This window comes from Galeopterus variegatus, unplaced genomic scaffold (assembly GCF_000696425.1).
Source record: "Galeopterus variegatus unplaced genomic scaffold, G_variegatus-3.0.2 Scaffold4150, whole genome shotgun sequence".
Classification (NCBI taxonomy): Eukaryota; Metazoa; Chordata; class Mammalia; order Dermoptera; family Cynocephalidae; genus Galeopterus; species Galeopterus variegatus.
The window spans coordinates 48174-67465 of NW_007730261.1; the positions used below are offsets into that span (position 1 = coordinate 48174).

Genomic DNA, 19292 nt, shown 5'->3' on the forward strand with positions numbered 1-19292 from the left:
GAAGGTAGATAGGTGGGCAGATTAGAGGGCATCTGCCACTAAGCTGGCAACATCCCATGCCACCCAGCTCCTGCTGTGCATTAGTTATCCCTCAGATACTGGGGAGATAGGCACAGTCTGAGCGACAGACTACTGAGACGTAATTCTTTCAAGTTAAACATTACTTTGAAATACACACTAAACACACACACACACACACACACAAGTCTAATGACATCATGACTCACATTCAAGGTGTTACTTAAAATGAACATCTATCTCATCACTATAACGCCTCACCCAAAACCCCCGTATGACTTCTACTAGAGAAGCAGGTCATATCCAGGAAAGAGTTTACCATCATCCAGATCACGATTTTCTCACTATCACATTATGCTCCAGGACTGTCTTACTTTCTTCAGAACCCAGTTCACGTGACCCAAAGCACTCTCTTTGCAAATTCAGGGTTAGCTCTGCGAAGCCATTCTCTATCCTTTTCTCCTTCTTGAGAATTAGATATCCCTAATTCTTCTCTTTCTCACAGATAGCTCATTTAATTCCTTCAGCCAGAGGCCCCTAAGTGAGTCTCAGGTTTTGTTTCAGTAGGCAAGGATCATTAGCTGCTTGCTTGCTCTATCAGTCAAGCGAGCCAGGGAACATTAAAAAAAAAAATTTTTTTTCTCCAGCAAATTGGTGCAAGCTTTGCGAGGACAATGTGTTCACATCTATCCTTATTTAAAAGACACCTGCCCCATGACCCAACAATTTTTAGATATTTATCCAAATATGGTTACAGAAAAAAACTTACAAAGATTTTCAAGACAGTATTATAAAGCAAAACAAACATGGAGGAAAAAATCACCCTGGAAGGAACTTAATCTGTACAATAAGAGGGGACTGGTTAAATAAATAATGGATATATACATTATGTGCAGAAACCATTTCCGTAAAGATACACAAGAAACATAACACTGCTTATCTCTGGGGGAAAAGGATAAGAAGGTGGAAAGAGAAACTTTATCTTTCACCTTAAGACCTTTAGTATTATGGGATTTTTTTTTTCTATGAACTTGCACTTTTTAAGTTAAGCTAATTAACAGAAAAAAATGAAATGTCATAATTTAGGTTTATGCAGATGATCTACTAAACACTTCAGTTAACTTCATTTAATCTTTGTCAAACAGGAAATAGAAAAACTGGCACAAATACAAACTATATAGAGCAAATATACACTAAAATGTGTTTGCTTTAGCAGTTAATGATTTAATCATTAAACTTAGATTCTCAGAAGATCAAGGTATTTTTCTCTAAAGGCCTTGGACTCCTATGTGTTATAGACTCCAATAATCTGAAGAGCTTGATTTTAACCATCTTCCTTGTGCTGAACATGTGTGTTCACACTTAGTTTTACTCAGGAAATTGGGGTAGAGTCTGTTTTTAAAGTTTCGCCTTAAACCTTAAAAAGAAATAAGCCCACAAAATCCTTCAGGTTTAAAAAAGGGGGGGGGGGGCTCTGTGTAGGACGGATTGAATCTTTGGGTCTGGAGCCCAATCTTTTTATTTTTTAACAAGCTCCCCAGGTAATCTGGATGTCTCTAGCATCGCCTGATGCACGCCAGAATAACTATGCTTAGCAAAACACTGTGTCTTATCCAAAGGAAACAACACAACACCAAGAATTCTATGAACAAAACGTATTCACTACCGCACTATACCAACATTTTTAGACAAATAATCTTTCTAACACTGAGGCGGCGTTTGGAGTTAGCAATGAGGTAGGCAAACCCACCAGGCCCTCCCATCAACACAACGCTTCCGGCTCACTGGAGGAGGTGAGGGGCAGGTTCGGGACAGCTGTCTTTGGGAATGGAAGGGAGCTGGGATGATGTAGGCCAGTGTTTCTCAACCTCAGGGGCAGAACCTGGAGTCTGCATTTGACAGCCTCCTTTTTCTCTCCCACCCACACCCCATTCTTATGCCCAAATAAAGTTTGAAACTAATGAGCTAGACCAGTATTTCCCGAATATCCAATTGTAGGATCATCGGAGGCCCAGCTATCCTTGCCCCACTCCAGACCTACTGAATCAGAATCTCTAATACAAATCTTTGTTTTAAACCAGTACCCCAGGTTATGCTTATAAACAGGAAGTTTAAGATACACGAATTCAGGTCAAACTCCTCATTTTAAGATAAGGAAATCAAGGCCTAAGAAGTTAAATAATTTCCCCAAGGACTTACAGCTGATTAACTATCACTGGGAGAACCAAAACCTGGTGAGCTAATTCTTTTCTCCTAGACCAATACTGCTTATTATTATGAGAGCCCCAGTATCTGTGAAGTTTCTGATTCACCATGAGGAGGTCATAAGTGACTAATACAGTCTGAAACCCGAGGGCACGTCATAACGTGCCACTGGTTTAAAGGATAACTGACACGGCAGTAAAGTTGTTGAACATCAACCTGCCCCTCGGAGTTTTCACTTTCAATATTGGTATGAGGAGAAACATAAAACTGCACATCTGATAGAAAAGTAAACCCAGCCCCACACAGGCGAAGCAGGAACACAGGATTATTCTTGCCATTACTTAGTCAGATGTTAGTACCTCCAGCAAAAGAACTCTCATAATCACACACTTGGTTATAGCGAGAGCCTGCACCTTGCTGTTGGGAAAGAGAAGAGGAGGCTCCACACCCATATCCAGTATCTCAAACCCATCAAGGAGAAACATGGGTGGGAACCACGCTCCATCTCCCCCAGCTTGGGATGTGCACAGTGAGCTTTAATTCAAGGAGAGTTCAATCAAGTTACAACTGCCTCTAACTGACCCTCCCACACGGTCTCACGATTTTCAGTTGAAATGAGTTCCACAAAAAATGTGCTTTTCTACCATTAAAATCAGAATCCTCTCTCATTAGGTTCTTACCATTACTGTTTTGATTTTTTTCATGTAACAAGACAAAAAAGATGATTGGCCCTCCCACACGGTCTCACGATTTTCAGTTGAAATGAGTTCCACAAAAAATGTGCTTTTCTACCATTAAAATCAGAATCCTTTCTCATTAGGTTCTTACCATTACTGTTTTGATTTTTTTCATGTAACAAGACAAAAAAGATGAATGAATGAATAAAAAGCAAAGAGGCAGATGGGACTTTATAGAAATAAGCACCGAACCCTATGAACTTAATTATAATCCAGTGGGATTTGTAATGGAGACTCAGGGAACCTTTCTGTTCCAGGGCACATGGTCCAAAACACATATTCATCTGGTTGAACATTTTTCATACTCTGATTTTTATCTTTCTTGGCATGCTTGACTCTCAAGTCACAACCCTTTGTTGCCATGGAACCCAATCAGACATGAAGCCTGTTACTATGACTTCCCTGCAGGTCTACAAAAAGATGTAGTGACCAAAAGACTAGTTCTTTCTTTAAAACAACAACAACAACAACAAAAAACTAGGGCTCCAAAAAGACCCAACGCTCTCATAAATCCACTGAAGTTAAGCTTTCATGCAGGCTTAACTTGAACTCGAGTCAAAGCTAGCCAATGTTTCATAAAAAATTTTCGGCTGAAACTTTCCAAAGATAATTTTATAAATAAATACCTGATGAAGAGTGTTCTTAGGATTTCTTTTTTCCTTCTAGGCAAGCTTTCTGGAATTTGTGTAGCTGTTTAGCAAACATGTGTCAATCAGCAGCTACCAAACTGCAATATTCATTTCTACCAATACTTAATTTTTACCAAGAGCTCACTATTTCTCTGTAAAGATATTCTAAACAATACAATCAATCCTGTGTTCTGCCATATCTGCAGCTGGACTAAATCTGTAGAGAAAAATATCAGATTACTTAAGGAAAGAGAATTAACATTTGTTGAGTGCCTGTCGTGACTTGGGCATTTCTATGTCATCATGAGAACCTTGTAACCAAGGTATTTCCATCTCTGTTTTGCAGATAAGAGACCAAGGCTCAGAGAGCTTAAGTAGCTTGTTCAAGCTGCCATGCTAGGACAGTGTCTGGCTCCCAAAACCAGAGCTATTCAGTTATTCAACCAACATTTCTTTCTGGCCTCCTAGGTACTATGTATTTTGTTAAATTTCTTGTTCTTTATGAGAGAACTCACAGACTATAAACCTTGTTTGTAAAGAAGCCACAAAGTCTATCTTGACTGTCACAGAGGCAGTTCTGGCTGTACCCACTTATAATAACTATTGCATCTACACAGCAGCAGTGTAAGGAAAATGACAAATGGTCAGGCTCTCTCAGCTGTTTGGAATCTTGCTGAGCATGACCTAGCCTGTTTGATGTAAATATGTTAACTGCAAACGTGCACGCAGGTGTTCCTTGGTTATCTGACTTGCACCCAGGTGTCCCTGGATTGTGTGACTTAAGTACAAAGGACAATGGCTCTGATCCACAGTGCCCCCAGGAGGCCACCAGGCCACCACTGCATCTTCTGTAAGCTGCTGCTGCTGAGGAGGCTAGGGGGTGAGCTCGTGTCTGAACGAAGTATGTTAACTTGTCAACGGCTCCCAGGATCTTTTCCAGTTACCTAGCTCACAACCTGCATATGAGGGGTCTGTGACCCAGCCTGCATATGAAGGGTCTGTGACCCAGTGTGCATGGCATGAGGGGTCTGTGACCCAGTCTGCACAGCGGGTTTGAAGGGTCTGTGACCCAGCCTGACAACAGGCTTGAGGGGTCTGTGACCCAGTCTGTACAATGGGTTTGAAGGGTCTATGACCATGCCCGACAAGAAGCTATCCTTGGGAGAATCATGAGTACTTGCTCTGGCCACTTGCCTAAGACAACACAGGGCTAGGCACCCACTGCACCCTTCCAGAGGCTGGTGGCTGCCTAAGTCTTTCTAACTCTGGACTCTGTTGGTGGGGACCATGAAGCTCTAGGTGCCTGTTGCACAATATCAGCAACAAAGTAAAAGTCAAGCCATGGGAACTATGTCCAACAGTTATTGGACAACCAGCTTCAAGAACTGACTAGTAGGAACAAACATGGCAAAGCATGGAAGTTAATTTTGAAGTTAGTGTATACTATCAGTATGCCAGCCTCTCAGCTAAGAATATTTTACCTATTTCCTCGTAAAATGAATATAACAACTACTTTCATTAAAAGACATTTTAAAAACCAACACAAAACTGTAATGAGAATCCACACCCACCAGGACAGCTACAATCAAAAGACAGATAATTACAAGTGCTGGTGAGGATGTGGAGAAATTGGAACCCGCATACTCTACTGGTGGGAATGTAAATTGTTGCAACCACTTTGGAAAACACTGGCAGTTTCTCAAAAGGTTAAACATAGAATTATCATATGACCCAGAAATTCTACTCCTAGGTATTCACTCAAGAGGAATAAAAACAGATGCCCACACAAAAACTTATACACAAATGTTCATAACAGCATTACTCATAATAGCCAAAAAATGGAAGCAACCCAACTGTCCATTAACTGATAAAATGTGGTATATCCATACAATGGAATATTATTTGGCCATAAAAAGAAATAAAGCATTGATTCACGCTACAATGCTGAAAACATTTTGCTTGTTGCAAGGAGCCAGACACAAAAGACCACATAATGTATGATTCCATTTACAGAAAATGTCCAGAATAGGCTAACCCATAGAGACAGAAAGTAGATTAATGGTTACCTAGGCTTGGGGGTTTTGGGGTAGGGTAAGGAATGGAGAGTGGTTGCTACTAAGTATCTTTTTGGGGTGATGAAAATGTTCCAAAATTGATTGTGATGGTAATTGCACAATTTTGTGAATATGCTAAAAACCATTACATTGTATACTTTAAATGGGTGAATTGAGTTGTATCTCAATAAAACTTTTTTTTTTTTTTTAAAGGAAAACCCAACAGCAGTTTTTTTGGTTTTTGGTTGTCCTGGTACACAAAAAAAGCCCAACTAACAAGACCACCTAACCTTGGACAAGTTACTTTGTCTCTCGGGGTCTCCATTCCTTGTTAAGGAAATCTTGTTAAGCAAAGGAATCTGTGACTTTATATCTGAGAGGAAAAAACTACTTGGGTGAAAACCTCTCTGGTAAAGTTCAAACAGGAGAGTTAGACCCCTCTGTCTGCCAGGCTGGGACCCGTCCCCCTCCAACTGAATCTCTTCTAGCTTCCTTGTTTGGTTCCTCCCTTTCACCCCAGCCTGTGTGAAGTCATCTTAGCTAATTTGCTTTACCCATTTGAGCTTCAGTTTCCTCACATAAAAAATAAATATAATTCTTTCCTTATAGGGATGTTGGAGCCTTATGTATGATAATACACAGAGGGTCCTTAACGTCTTCTATGTGCAAGGCACAACTCTAGACCATTTTCATTACCTTGGGTTCTCAAAACAATCCACAAGTAGGCAGGCATCATTTCCACTCTGTGGGTACAGGATCAGGCTCAGGGGATTATGCAAGGTGACCATGGTTGCACAGCTGCAAAGTGGCAAAGACAGGATTTGAACTCAGACCTGTAGTCTGAGCTGCTTCCCTTATTCTGTGTTTTCCAAGCTGGGTCTGTGAACATAGTCCTGGGGTTCCATGAGTTTGCTACAAACAATTTAAAAAGCTGTGTTTATTTAGGTGGTAAAGAATATTAATATAACGTCATTTGGGGGATCACAGAGATAACTATCTGCTAACTGAGTGCTGTCCTGGGGTTTCAGAGTCTCTTGTATTTCTACTCATGCTGGGGCCAGGTAGTGCTACTTTAGTTGTTGTGGGTCAATAAGGAAACACCTTAGTCACACTGGATTAGGGTCCACCCTATGACCTCATTTTAATTTGATTACCTCTGGAAAGACACTATTGACAAATAAGGTCATGCTGTGAAACACTGCGGGTTAGGAAATCAACATTTCTTTTTGGAGGGGGATAGAATTCAACCTGTATCACTGACTTTAACTTTAAATGATACAGCAGTTCCAGACAAAGGTCAAATAGTCTCACGGTGAACAAGGATGTCATGCGTAGGACTTTTCTAACAGAGAAAAATTACGCTGGGATCGAAGGCTTTCCATTAGCCAGTAGTTAACAGAAGAAGCTTTCTAAACTCGAGAGGAAACCTGCCCCAGAGTAGTCACCACTGTACTGACATTGTGAGGGGTGATTTAGATCACCAGTAACTTCAGCTAGTGTTAAATTATTACCTTTGTATTTTGTATGTATTTAATGTATTTGAAATTTTCATAAAACTTTAAGGAAAATCTTTGCAATGATGAAATGCGAACTACCTTGATGTAGTATATATACATGTACTGAAATATAACTCTATACTCCATAAATATGTACAATCAGTATATTTCAATTAAAGAAAAATAAGTAAATTCTAAAATGTCAAGGAAAAAATTTCCTCAGAATGTTGACAAAATCTGCTAACAAAATCTGTATTCTTAAAGAACACCTAAGTAAAAACACCAATTAGCATCTTCGAATAAACATTTTTCTACAAGCCAGGAGTAGGGAGAAGATAAATGTTAAAATATGGAAATAAGAGTACATGTCTTCCCTAATTAGACTTATTTAAATAGAAATGTAGCCAAGGCCTTAACTAATCATTTGATGTACTTAAACATTGAACTCTGAAACAAAAAAGTCCTGCTGTCTGTTGATATGTGTGAACTCAAATATTATGCTAATATCTATGCATAAAACTCTTAATGTATTTTTTCTTTCCTTCCTCACTTCCTCCCATTTCTCTATCATTTATTCTGCATTATGTGCCAAGCACTGGAAGTACAACTCCTGCCCACTTCCCAGTGGAGAGAGAGACAAGCAATCTGCAAGTCACCAGGATGCAAAGGCCCCCAACATCTGGGCACAGGTGTGGAGGAGCACCCGAGCCAGGTGTAAGCTAAGTCAGGGAAGACCCTCTGTGTATTATCTTACATAAGCCTCCAACATCCCTATAAGGAAAGAATTACTTTTATTTTTTACATGAGGAAACTGAAGCTCAAATGGGCAGAGCAAATTAGCTAAGATGACTTCACACAGCTTGTAGGTGGCAGAACCAGGATTTAAAAACCAGGCACATTATCCCCAAAGCCCTACACTGTGCTTCCTCTTCACTCACCATGCAGAGTTTAGCACACTAAAGGAGCCTGAACACAGCCTGCATTTAGCAGATCTGCCCATTCTCATCACCTCCACAGCTCTCATTCCAATCCAAGCCACCATCACTGCTCCCTACAAGGTCTCACTGAGCCAGCACACACCCATCTACAATTTCTTCTCAACCCAGCAGCCAAGGGAATCCTTGCAAAACATGCACTGCCCATGCCTGGCTTCCCCTCTACCTCTTGGAACCCATGACGTACCATTCAACTCCTTGCTCACCCTGCTCCAGACACAAGGCCTCCTTTATGTGCCTCAAACACAGCAGGTACGCTCCTGTCCCAGCGAGTCTGTATTTGCCATTCCCTCTTCCTGGAATATTCTTCCCTTAGATGGCTGCACAGCTTCCTTCCACGGGGCTTCCCTCGATGTCTCTTAGGAGAGCTTTCCTTGAGACTCCTATTTAAAACCCTTCCTGGGCCAGCCCAGTGGCGCACTGGAGAGTGCTCCGCTTGGGAGCGCGGTGGCGCTCCCACCAAGGGTTCGGATCCCATGTGGAGACCGGTTCCCGCTCACTGGCTGAGTGCAGTGCGGGCGCAACACCGAGGCTTGCGATCCCGTTGCCGGTCCCCGGTATGGGTGCAACACCGAGGGTTGCGATCCTGTTACCATACCGGTCAGTAAAAAAGACAAAAAAGGAAAAAAATAAAAAAATAAAAAAAATAATAAAAATAAAACTCTTCCTTCTAGCCCCACTTTGGGCCTCGCCAAGCCCCTCCCCTGTTTTATTTTTTTAATATTGCACTTATCCAGCACAGGACCCATGCAGGGGTTCTGAGGCATGGATCTGGGGGCTGCCACCCCTACCTACAACCAGGCAAGGAGCATGCCAAAAACACCACTTCTACGTTGGTGGCCCACCATAGCCACCGCAGTTGCCACAGCTGCCACAAAAGCTGCTATTAGCCACAGCCGGAGCCACAGCCACTGTGCAGGTGGCCTGCCAGACACTTGACTGCACTGGCACAAGGAGAGTCACCAGCAGAGACAAAAAAAAAAAAAAAAAAAAAAAAGAGAGGACGTCTCTCTCCATGAAGCCTACTCCAGAGTAACAGAAAAAACATCTGCTCTACAGTAATAGTGAGGGACCTGAACACCCCTCTCTCAGCACTGGACAGATCATCTAGGCAACAATCAACAAGAGAAACCATTAATCTTTCAGAAGGAGAGAACAAATCTATGGTTATTAGTGGTGGGAGGGGGAGAGAAAGGGGGATGGAGAAAGACTGGGTAAGTGGCATAAAGAATAAGTACGATTTGTAATAATGAATATGCTAATAATATTGATTTGATCAACATACACTGTACACAGGTGATGGTAGTCAACCTTGTACCCCCCCAAATATGTATAATCAATTATGCTTCAACTAAAATAAATTAACTAAATTAAATAGAATTAGAAAAAAAGCACTTGCCACAAAAAATTAATGAATTGGACTTTGCCATAATTCAAAACAAAAGCATTGTATCTAGAATATATAAAGAACTTATGCAAATCAGTAATAAAAAGACAAACATTTCAAGTTAAAAAAATAATACTGCACTTATCACCATTTAACATACTGTATATTTTACTTATGTGTCTGGTTTATTTGCCTTGTCCTACTACAATACACACTCAATGAGGGAAGGCATTTTGGTTTTGTTCCCTGGGAAGCCGAGCCTATGAGGATACTTCAGAAGTTCACGGGAAGAGTCACGTCATCTTTCAATTCTATTTTTCCACAAAATTTCTGAAGTATCCTTGTATAGGAGGTGCTCAACACACATTAGTTGATGAGTGTGTTGAAGGAGACTGAAGGCTGAGTCACCGCAAGCACAATCCGAACCTGTGCTGCTCATGAATGGACTCTGGCCTGACATCTCCACAGCCCTTGCTCCTTACATGGTGGAAGGGTGGGCAATAAGGAGACGATGGGTGGTAGGGGTGGAAAGAAGCCAACCCAAGGGGATAAAAAGAGCTCACTGTTAAATTCAGTGCCATGACTAGGTGCCTGACTGACTCCCTGGTCCCTGCCACAAGCGGTGGAGACATAGGTACCACCAATCTCAGCGCTACGCCCACGGAAGCACTGTCTTCTCATCTGTTAGGGCCAACAGTCTCAGAGTACTCAACCTCAAGGCGTGGTCCTAGGTGAGGGGGATTCCTCAGGCTAGGACATTAGGGGAAGTAAAGAGCAGCCTAGTTTTTGCCTTTCTGCTCAAAGTGCTCTGTGACAGAATATCTAACGTCTGCCAGCTCATGATGGAGAGACTGGTGGTGGTGGTGAAGTGAGGAAGATCAACTATAATAATGGGAAAGCCGTATGTGACTTCTGTAAGATTCCAGGGTACTTACAGCTCCTTTTCAGTTCTGAAATTATATGAAGAGACTGAAATTACTGCAAGACTGTTTCCCAAAAGCAAACAAAACCCCACTGAGAGACGGTACTATAATTTCTTGAGTTTGCGTCGGTTTTCTGCAGTTAGAAAAAAGGTGATGGATTTGGGTTACAAAGGCAGTGTTCCACTATAAAAACCTGCTGGTTGCCATGACAATTAACATCCCCATTCCTCCCTTTTCTGCAGCATCCTTCTTCCATCTGAGTCTAATCAAAGAACTGTGACGCCGATGATTTAGTATTTCCTTTGCATGAGGATATAAAAATATATACACACATATACAAAATACGTATCAAAGGGCTAATCAGAAATTGGTGCCATCTGTCCTCCTCTCCCAATAATGTCCTAAAAACAAGAGAGCTCCCAGTTTGAAGGGAGGGTGGGCCAGGAAGGCTTAATAGCTGACACACACTCCTCTAGTCTAGAGCCTTTCTGGGTGGACTCTGGGCAATTCTTTCTAGGGAGGCCCACGTGAAGCCAGGGCTCTCTGGAGAACAGTCCCCACCACACTGCACCGTCATTATCTGTCCTCTCCAGCCTGGGCTCCTCGAGGGCAGTGCCCACATCTGATGGATCTCAGGGACTCCCAACGGTGCTGGGCGCACAGTGAGGTACTGAAGCCAGTAAAGAGAGCTCTAGGATAAAGGAGCCTCTTACATTTTCTACCAAGACAGGGCCTAGCCTGCTTCAAATCAGCCCTGCCTGAGAAGAAAGCCAAGGAAGAATCCTGGGTCCATGCTCTGTGGTATAAGCTTGGGACACCTATGACCTGGCGCCACATTAGCTTCCATCACTGTGGGCAGGAGTCTTGACCACTGACCCCTCCCCAGATCTGGAGCAAAATGAACAGTAAATCAGGAAGTTACAGCATTAATGTGATTTATCCTCTTTTTCTCAGGACAATGACTGCTCATCTAAATTTATGGTAAGGTTCAAATAGAGACCTTTCTATTTAACTATCATTGCTTTTTGTTTAAAGTTCTTTTAAAAAGTACATATGCTCATTTAACTACATTTCATTGAAAAACATGCTTGTTTCAGAAAAGATATAAAGATACAGAAAAGCCAGTACAGTGTCTACATTTGAGATTCTATGTCACTGTCCTTTCAGATGTTTGGTCAGTTCCACCTATTGGTTAGGGGTAAGGGCTCTGGAAAGCAGCCAACCTTGATTCAAGTACTAGCCTTTTTTTTCAATTAGTAGTATGACCTTGGACAAGTCATTTATTCCCTGTTTGAGCCTCAGTTCTTCATCCATAAAATGAGGATAATCGTACATACATCTTCATACTGTTGTAAGAATCATTTTAACTCATGGAGAGCCTTTGTCACAGGGCTGGCACATCAATTAGTAGTATGACCTTGGACAAGTCATTTATTCCCTGTTTGAGCCTCAGTTCTTCATCCATAAAATGAGGATAATCGTACATACGTCTTCATACTGTTGTAAGAATCATTTTAACTCATGGAGAGCCTTTGTCACAGGGCTGGCACAACATACCTACTCATTTATGCTAGCTTTATTAATATTCTATTTGTGTTTGTCACTTTTTAAACAAGAATGGCATTTTCTGTGTATCATATTTCTGTAAACTTTTTCAATCAACATTAAAGCATGACTTCTCGACATGTTAATAAATATATTTCTATAACATTGATGATTTTCATTCTAAAACAAGAGCTTACATTAGAGCAGTGGTTCTTCCTCTTTTTTAAATGCTCACCTGCCACCACTGAGAATCATTCCAAAGAAAGCTATGAAACCTCTCCCTAGAAATATTCACATATGTGCATAAACACACATAAATCTACAGACCCTAGGTATTATGGGCTGAATTGTGTCCTAAATATTCATATGTTGAAGTCCTAACCCCCAGTACCACAGAATGTAACTGTATTTTGAGATAGGGCCTTTAAAGAGTAAATTAAGTTAAAATGGGATCATTAGGGTGGACCCTAATCCAGCATAACTGGTGTCATTAGAAGAAGAGGAAATTTGGACACAGACAAAAACAGGGAAGACAATATACAAGGAAAAGATGGCTACCTACAAGTCAAGGAGCGAGGCCTGAAACAGATTTTTCCCTCATGGGCCTCAGGAGAAACCAATCCTGCTGATACCTTGATCTTGGACTTTCAGCCTCCAGAACTGTAAGAAAATATATCTGTTATTTAAGCCACCCATTTTGTGGTACTTTGTTAGAGCAGCCCTAGCAAATTAATGCATTAGGTCAAGACAGAACACTGCCCTAATCTCATGTAGTATACATAATATTTTATGTATAACCTTTTATATTCTGACATTAACAGAACAATATTTTTAAAAGTAACAGGATTATAAATTAATGTACTTTCCAACTGTGGAAACTGACACTTGAAACTTTTCATAATGCTGAAGCAGTGACCTGACAGAAACAGATAAATTCCACCACACATGAGATGTGGGATTTCAGTCATCCTTCACCTCTGTCCATACACGCATATGGACAGTATTTTTAAAATATTTTAAAAAATATACTGACACCACGCTACTCATCAATAAAAAGGAATGAACTCCTGTTACACACAACACAGAAGAATTGCAAAAGCATTACGCCAAATGAAAGAAGCCACACTCAAACAGGCTGCATACTAGGGCTGGCCCGTGGCTCACTTTGGAGAGTGTGGTGCTGACAACACCAAGTCAAGGGTTAAGATCCCCTTACCGGTCATCTTTTTTTTTTTTTTTAAAAAAAGGCTGCATACTACATGATTCCATTTATACTGCATTCTGGAAAAGGCAAAACTATAAGGACAGAAATCGGATCACTGGCTGCCAGGGGCTAGGGACAGCAGAAAGAGGACTGACTGTAAGGAGGCATGGAGGAACTTTTTGGGGTGATGGAAATACTCTCTATCTTAATTGGATGATGGGTTACAAGACAATATGTGTTTATCATGATTCATAGAACTGTACACCTAAAAATAAATTATAGGGCCGGCCCCATGGCTCACTCAGGAGAGTGCCGTGCTGGTAGCGCTGAGGCCGCCGGGTTCGAATCCTATATAGGGATGGCCAGTGCGCTCACTGGCTGAGTGTGGTGCAGACAACACTGTGCAAAGGGTTGCGATTCCCTTACCGGCCAATAAATAAATAAATAAATAAATAAATAATAAATTATATCTCAACAAATAAAATATTGACATATCAGCTTTTATAGGCATTAGGAGGAGTAGAGATGCTGAATTCTTGACTAGGTCCAAAAAATGCCTGCTAGCAAATTCTGAATAACATTAATCTCACTTTCAGGCAAAACTGAAATATGCACAGACTTTAAACAAAGACTATTCAACACTTACCTACACACACACACACACACACACACAATCACCATTATTATGAAAATTTTCTATTACAGATATTTAAATGTGGCTTTAAAATCACTACTGGAAGTTCAACTACTTAAGAAAGCTATTTAAGCATAGATGGTGAAGTTGAAGATGTTCTTTTTCCTTTGCCCCAGCAATGCCACTTTAGGCATCTCCCTAAAGAAACCGCCCCATGAGTACACAGACCTTCCCAGAATCAACCTACCTGATCACCATTAGAAGAATGGCTGGAAAACACATTCTCGTTTATATAATATACCAAAATAAGGTATGGTAGTGAAAAATGGGAATGAAATAGGATAAATGATAAAAACAATACCATGTTGAAAAAATAGCAAGTTACAAAAGAAATGTCATTTATGTAAAATTTTTATATAAGAAACAGTATATTGTTTATGGACTCATCCGATGTGTAAAAACATGCAAAGGAATAATACACAACTTCAGGTTATGGAGACAGCTGAGGAAGTGTGAGAGAAGGCATCCAGATAGCTGCATCTGGGACCAATTATTTCTTAAAATGAAGTAACAGAAATTTGATACAAACATGGCAAAATGTTAATATCTGTTAAATCTAGGAGGTAGGTATATGGGTATATATTTTTAAAATATTTTTTCCATGTCTGTAGGATTCAGTAATTGAAAATAAATTTGTCTACTTGCTATTTAATCAGAACCATTTGGTTAATCACTTCAGATGGGTTTTCTTCAGGCTCAGAACATTCTCCTCTCTGTGAAACAGTTGCTATTTTTGATGGGCCATTTCATTACCATATAATTTTAGAATCTAATATCACTGCATTTACTTTCATAAAACGTCAACTTCAAAGTTAAATTCAACCACCAAAACAATCATAAGCTTAAGAAAATTTAAATCCACTGAGAGTTTAATAAGCTAGCTGCCCTGGAAAAACATCCAGTCTCATTTTAGGCTCTTGTGTAAATAAACTGAGAAGCAATTATTTTAAAGAATTATTTACTAACAAAGTAACTGTGATTTCTGAAATGTCCAAAATATCAGAATTCATAAGTGTCTCTTTGTCTTTCAACAGTGTAGGTATTATTCTTATTTATAGATCTGTTACCATTAAGATTACCCAAACATGCAACAAATTATTTTAATGACGAGGGTTGAGAAGTATCAATATTTAACTTAAATAAAGCCACAAGAATACAAAACTATTTCATTAATTTCCTATTTGTCCGAAGAAATAAAGTTTCAAAAACATGTCTAAACAGGGAGCTCATTTTGCAAAACTGTCCTTAAACAGCAACAAGGCTCAAGATCTCTTAAGTCTTTCTTTAAAAATAAGAGCTTAATTTGAGCCCTGAGTACTTCAAAAACTTTCTTGCCACCAGATTATTTTAATTGGCCAGGGTACTAGTCAAATTTCTCAATAGTAGAATTTAATATGTTCCCACTCATTCAAACGATGGAGCATTTTGAAGTGCTGGAAATAGATAATGATTTTGCAGCAATAAGTGCCCCTTCTGCTCCTGGGGTAGGACACAAATGTGAATGAAAGAAGACTCGAGCTGTGATTTTGGTGCCCACACGCCCAACAGATGCCAACTCAGTGAGTACCTCTAAATTGCCCAGCACATGAGGTAAACTTTGGCTGGCTTTATACAACAAATATTACTTGATAATTTGCTTAACTCAGGAGGCTTTTACAAGCACAGTGCCTTTCCCAAATGAAAGCACACATCATAAAAAAAGAATATTCATTCCACCGTTAATATGCTCTTGGGTCAGGTTATGAAATGTTAAGTGTTAGTTTCTGGGCACAGCCAACAGTTTTAACTCCCTCTGTGTCAGACACAGAGATACCAAGCAGGTGGACCGCTCAATAATTAACACAGGTGCATATAACAACCCCAAATATTTAGTGATATTTTAGCAAGGCATAGTGGTAACATACGAATAAGATAGACCAAAGAGAGAAACAGCTTATTACCTATAAATCTGAAATCTTGTTATATTCCCTATCCTAATGTAAGTGACCAATCAACTTAAATTTCCCAGTACAGAGCCCAGCACAAGGATGCTAAATATGTTTACTAAGTGAGAGGAATGCAGGCTTGAAAGTGGTCTGGCAGAGCAGTTGTCCTGGACCCTGCACAACATAGTGAGGCTGGGTTCCTGCTCTTCCATCTCCCTAGCTGGGATGGTGTGCCACAAATTACTTAAGGCAGCACCAGTGGTTTGGGAAACAATATACATTCTTTGTACTGTAACATTTTTGCAAACTGTGGAAGGGCAGGATTTTATAACATTAAAAAGAACTTGTTGAGAGGTAATAATTAGTTAAAAAGAAAATCGAAATCAATTTAAAAAATACAAAAAAAAAAAACCTTTACTATCTTTTCTCCTTTATCTTTTGGTCTTTCCTTACTGTAAATTATACTGGAACCATGCTGATTTGAAAATTTCTACAAACATGAGCTAAAGATCTCAAAAATGCTTATTTCAAATCCTTGGAGGAGGGGGTGGGAGGGTGAGAGGAAGAGAGAGAGCAATCCAGAATAAATGTACCAGAATTACAACCTTCTGAGTTCAATAGTTTTAAAACCCACAGAAAAAGTAGAAACTTATTAAAAAAACATTCATACATATGGATAGCAGTGTATTTTTAAAGACAGTTAATTATACAAAAAATAGTGCTGGGATAACTGTGTAGACATCTGAAAGAGAATCAGATAAATCTAACTGGTTAAAAGATTCAAATATAAAAAATGAAAATCATAAATGAATTAAGAACATGGGTGTTTTGGTCTTTTAAAGAATCTCAAAGTGCAAAGGCCATTCTAAGAATGACATGAACCCATAAGCCATAAAATTTTTAAATTTCTTCATGCCAAAGTCTGGTCAATATTTTTTCAGTCCTTGCTATTTGCTAGCTCTATGTTCAGCACACACTAATCATGTGATTAAGTCAGTGTGACATACAGAATTCTAAGACAGCTCCCAAGATACTATCCTCTCCCACTGTATGTGAGCAAGACTTGTGAACATGATAGGATTTCATTCCTACAACTCGATTATGTTATTTGGCAAAGGTGAAGGAATTTTGCAGATATAAATAAGGCCCCTAATCAGTTGCCTTTAGTTAATCAAGAGTTAGAGTGCCTGGGTGGGCCTGATGTAATCAGGTGAGCTATTTAAAAGAGCATCTATATGTAAGAGACAAAATGCAACAGAAATGCTGTCATATTGGCCTTGAAGAAAGACTGCAAGAACTGAATTCTGTACCCAACCAGTGTAAAAAGAATCTAAGCCTCAGATGGAATTGCATTCCTGGCTGACACCATGATTTCAGGCTGATGAACTCTTAGCAGGAGAGGCAGGTAGGCTGCACCTGGACTCCGGGCCCATGGAAACTGTGGGATAATAAATAAACGTTGTTTTTAAAGTTGCTAAATTTGTTACACAACAGTAGACAATTAATATAGTCAGGAATGACAAACTAGGGGTCCTGGCTGACACCATGATTTCAGGCTGATGAACTCTTAGCAGGAGATGCAGGTAGGCTGCACCTGGACTCCGGGCCCATGGAAACTGTGGGATAATAAATAAACGTTGTTTTTTAAGTTGCTAAATTTGTTACACAACAGTAGACAATTAATATAGTCAGGAATGACAAACTAGGGAAAATGTATGTGCAAACCAATTTATTTAGTAAGTAAAACACTTCTATAAATCTATGTAAAAGATCAACAACCCAACAGCCAGAATATATAAACAGGTAATTCATAAACATAGACAAATGTTTTTTAAGTATGTGAAGATATGATCAACCTATTGTACTATAATTACATAAGATATAACCATAGGGAGAAACTGGATGAGGGGTACATGGAAATCTCTGTACTATTTTCTGCAACTTTCTGACGATCTATAAATATTTCAAAACAAAAATTTCAAAAATATGGGCAACCTCATTAATAACAGGAAAAATATAAATTGAGTTACCAGTTTCATCTATCAGATTGGCAAGGATTAAAAAACTTGATACTGCACTGGTCAAAAGGATGTAAGTTGAGGCATGTTCATACATTACTGATGGTTATATAAACTGTTACCAGTTTTGTTCAGTGCTGCACCCTTAGCTCCTAAGGTTTAACACAGAGTAGATGCTGTGTCCAATTTGGCAATATCATAACTTAAAATGCATATCCTCTTTGGCTGAGCAATTCCACTTTTAGGGATCTAGCCTACTAACATTCTTCACATGTGCAAAAAGAAGCATGTACAAATCACTGAAGTACTTGTAATAACCAAAGATTAGAAGCAATATGCAGTCCCTTTAAATAAGGAAATGGTTAAATAAATTATGAAATAACTATACACTAGAATCCTGTGTAGCAATTAAAACAAGGTGAATTAATCAGCACTGATATGAATCAAGAGCAGAATATGCTTTCCAGCTTTTCAAGCCCACAGTGCAATTTCACAACATACCCACATTCACTCATTCACTCAGTATTTACAAAGCCTCAACTATGTCCCAGGCTCCTTGCCTAGATGAGAAAAACACAACCATCCTTATTGAGAGAGGATAGGGCAGATGCCCACAGACACAGACGGGCAGCATAGGATCCACAAAGAAAGGAAGGAGACCAGAGCTCAATGGCTGAGAGTGGGTGAAAGACAACGTCAAATGAGAGACTTTAGGTGTCAGGCCAAGGAGCTAGGATTCTGTCCTATAGAAGGAGTTAAAGCAAGATATTGACAAGATGATATGCAAAGCATATATTTAATGTAAAAAATAAAGGAGTGATCCAGCTGGAGAAGTTCATAATCTTGGAACCACCTCTGATTGCATTAGAGACGTCTTAAGGTATCTCAACTTGAGCACTTGCAGTAAGCTGAGTCACTCAGGACCTAACTCTTCCCCTTATGCCTGAAGATGAGCTAATACAAAAACATGAGGACAGCACGAAGTCCTCATAAACCATGCAACCTTACGGGATGGATTCAAAGGATATATGAGTACTTAAGACATCTGGAGAAATATTTATAAGCACCCCTCTCAAACATCTGGACATGCTTCTCTGGATGACAGCCTACACCCAACATTTCAGAATTGTATAGAAATAGCAAACTATTAAACTGCATTTCTTCAATCTTCTTCAGTCTTCTGTGCTTTCTGATCGGGCTTTCAAGCACTTTGCCTGATGCCAATACACAGCCTGAACAGCTCTCACTGAATGGGCCTCATATTGTCAGATAAATTAAAATCCATGCCAACTAGTGATTCAGTCTCAAACAGAGGCCACCTGTTCCAATTAGTGAGATTAAAATAGTACACTGCTGACTATCTGAAGTCAAGTTCGGGCCTTCTGGATGATCACAACATCATTACAAAGACAAAGAAAAGGGACTTTTGGCCCCAACACATAGTTGCATGCACTGGAGTAAA

The 19292-nt window shown here is 39.8% G+C and overlaps 1 protein-coding gene across 1 annotated transcript in view; it reads right to left on the bottom strand.

The window, feature by feature from the left end:
* Positions 1–8382, bottom strand: part of TMCC3 (transmembrane and coiled-coil domain family 3) — a 46492-nt gene extending 38110 nt beyond the window's left edge. The window contains exon 1 of the mRNA XM_008586838.1: positions 8322–8382. Within this exon, the coding sequence (XP_008585060.1) occupies positions 8322–8324 (3 nt within the window). The 5' untranslated portion in view covers positions 8325–8382. The remainder of the gene's footprint in view (positions 1–8321) is intronic.
* Positions 8383–19292: the final 10910 nt, after the last annotated feature.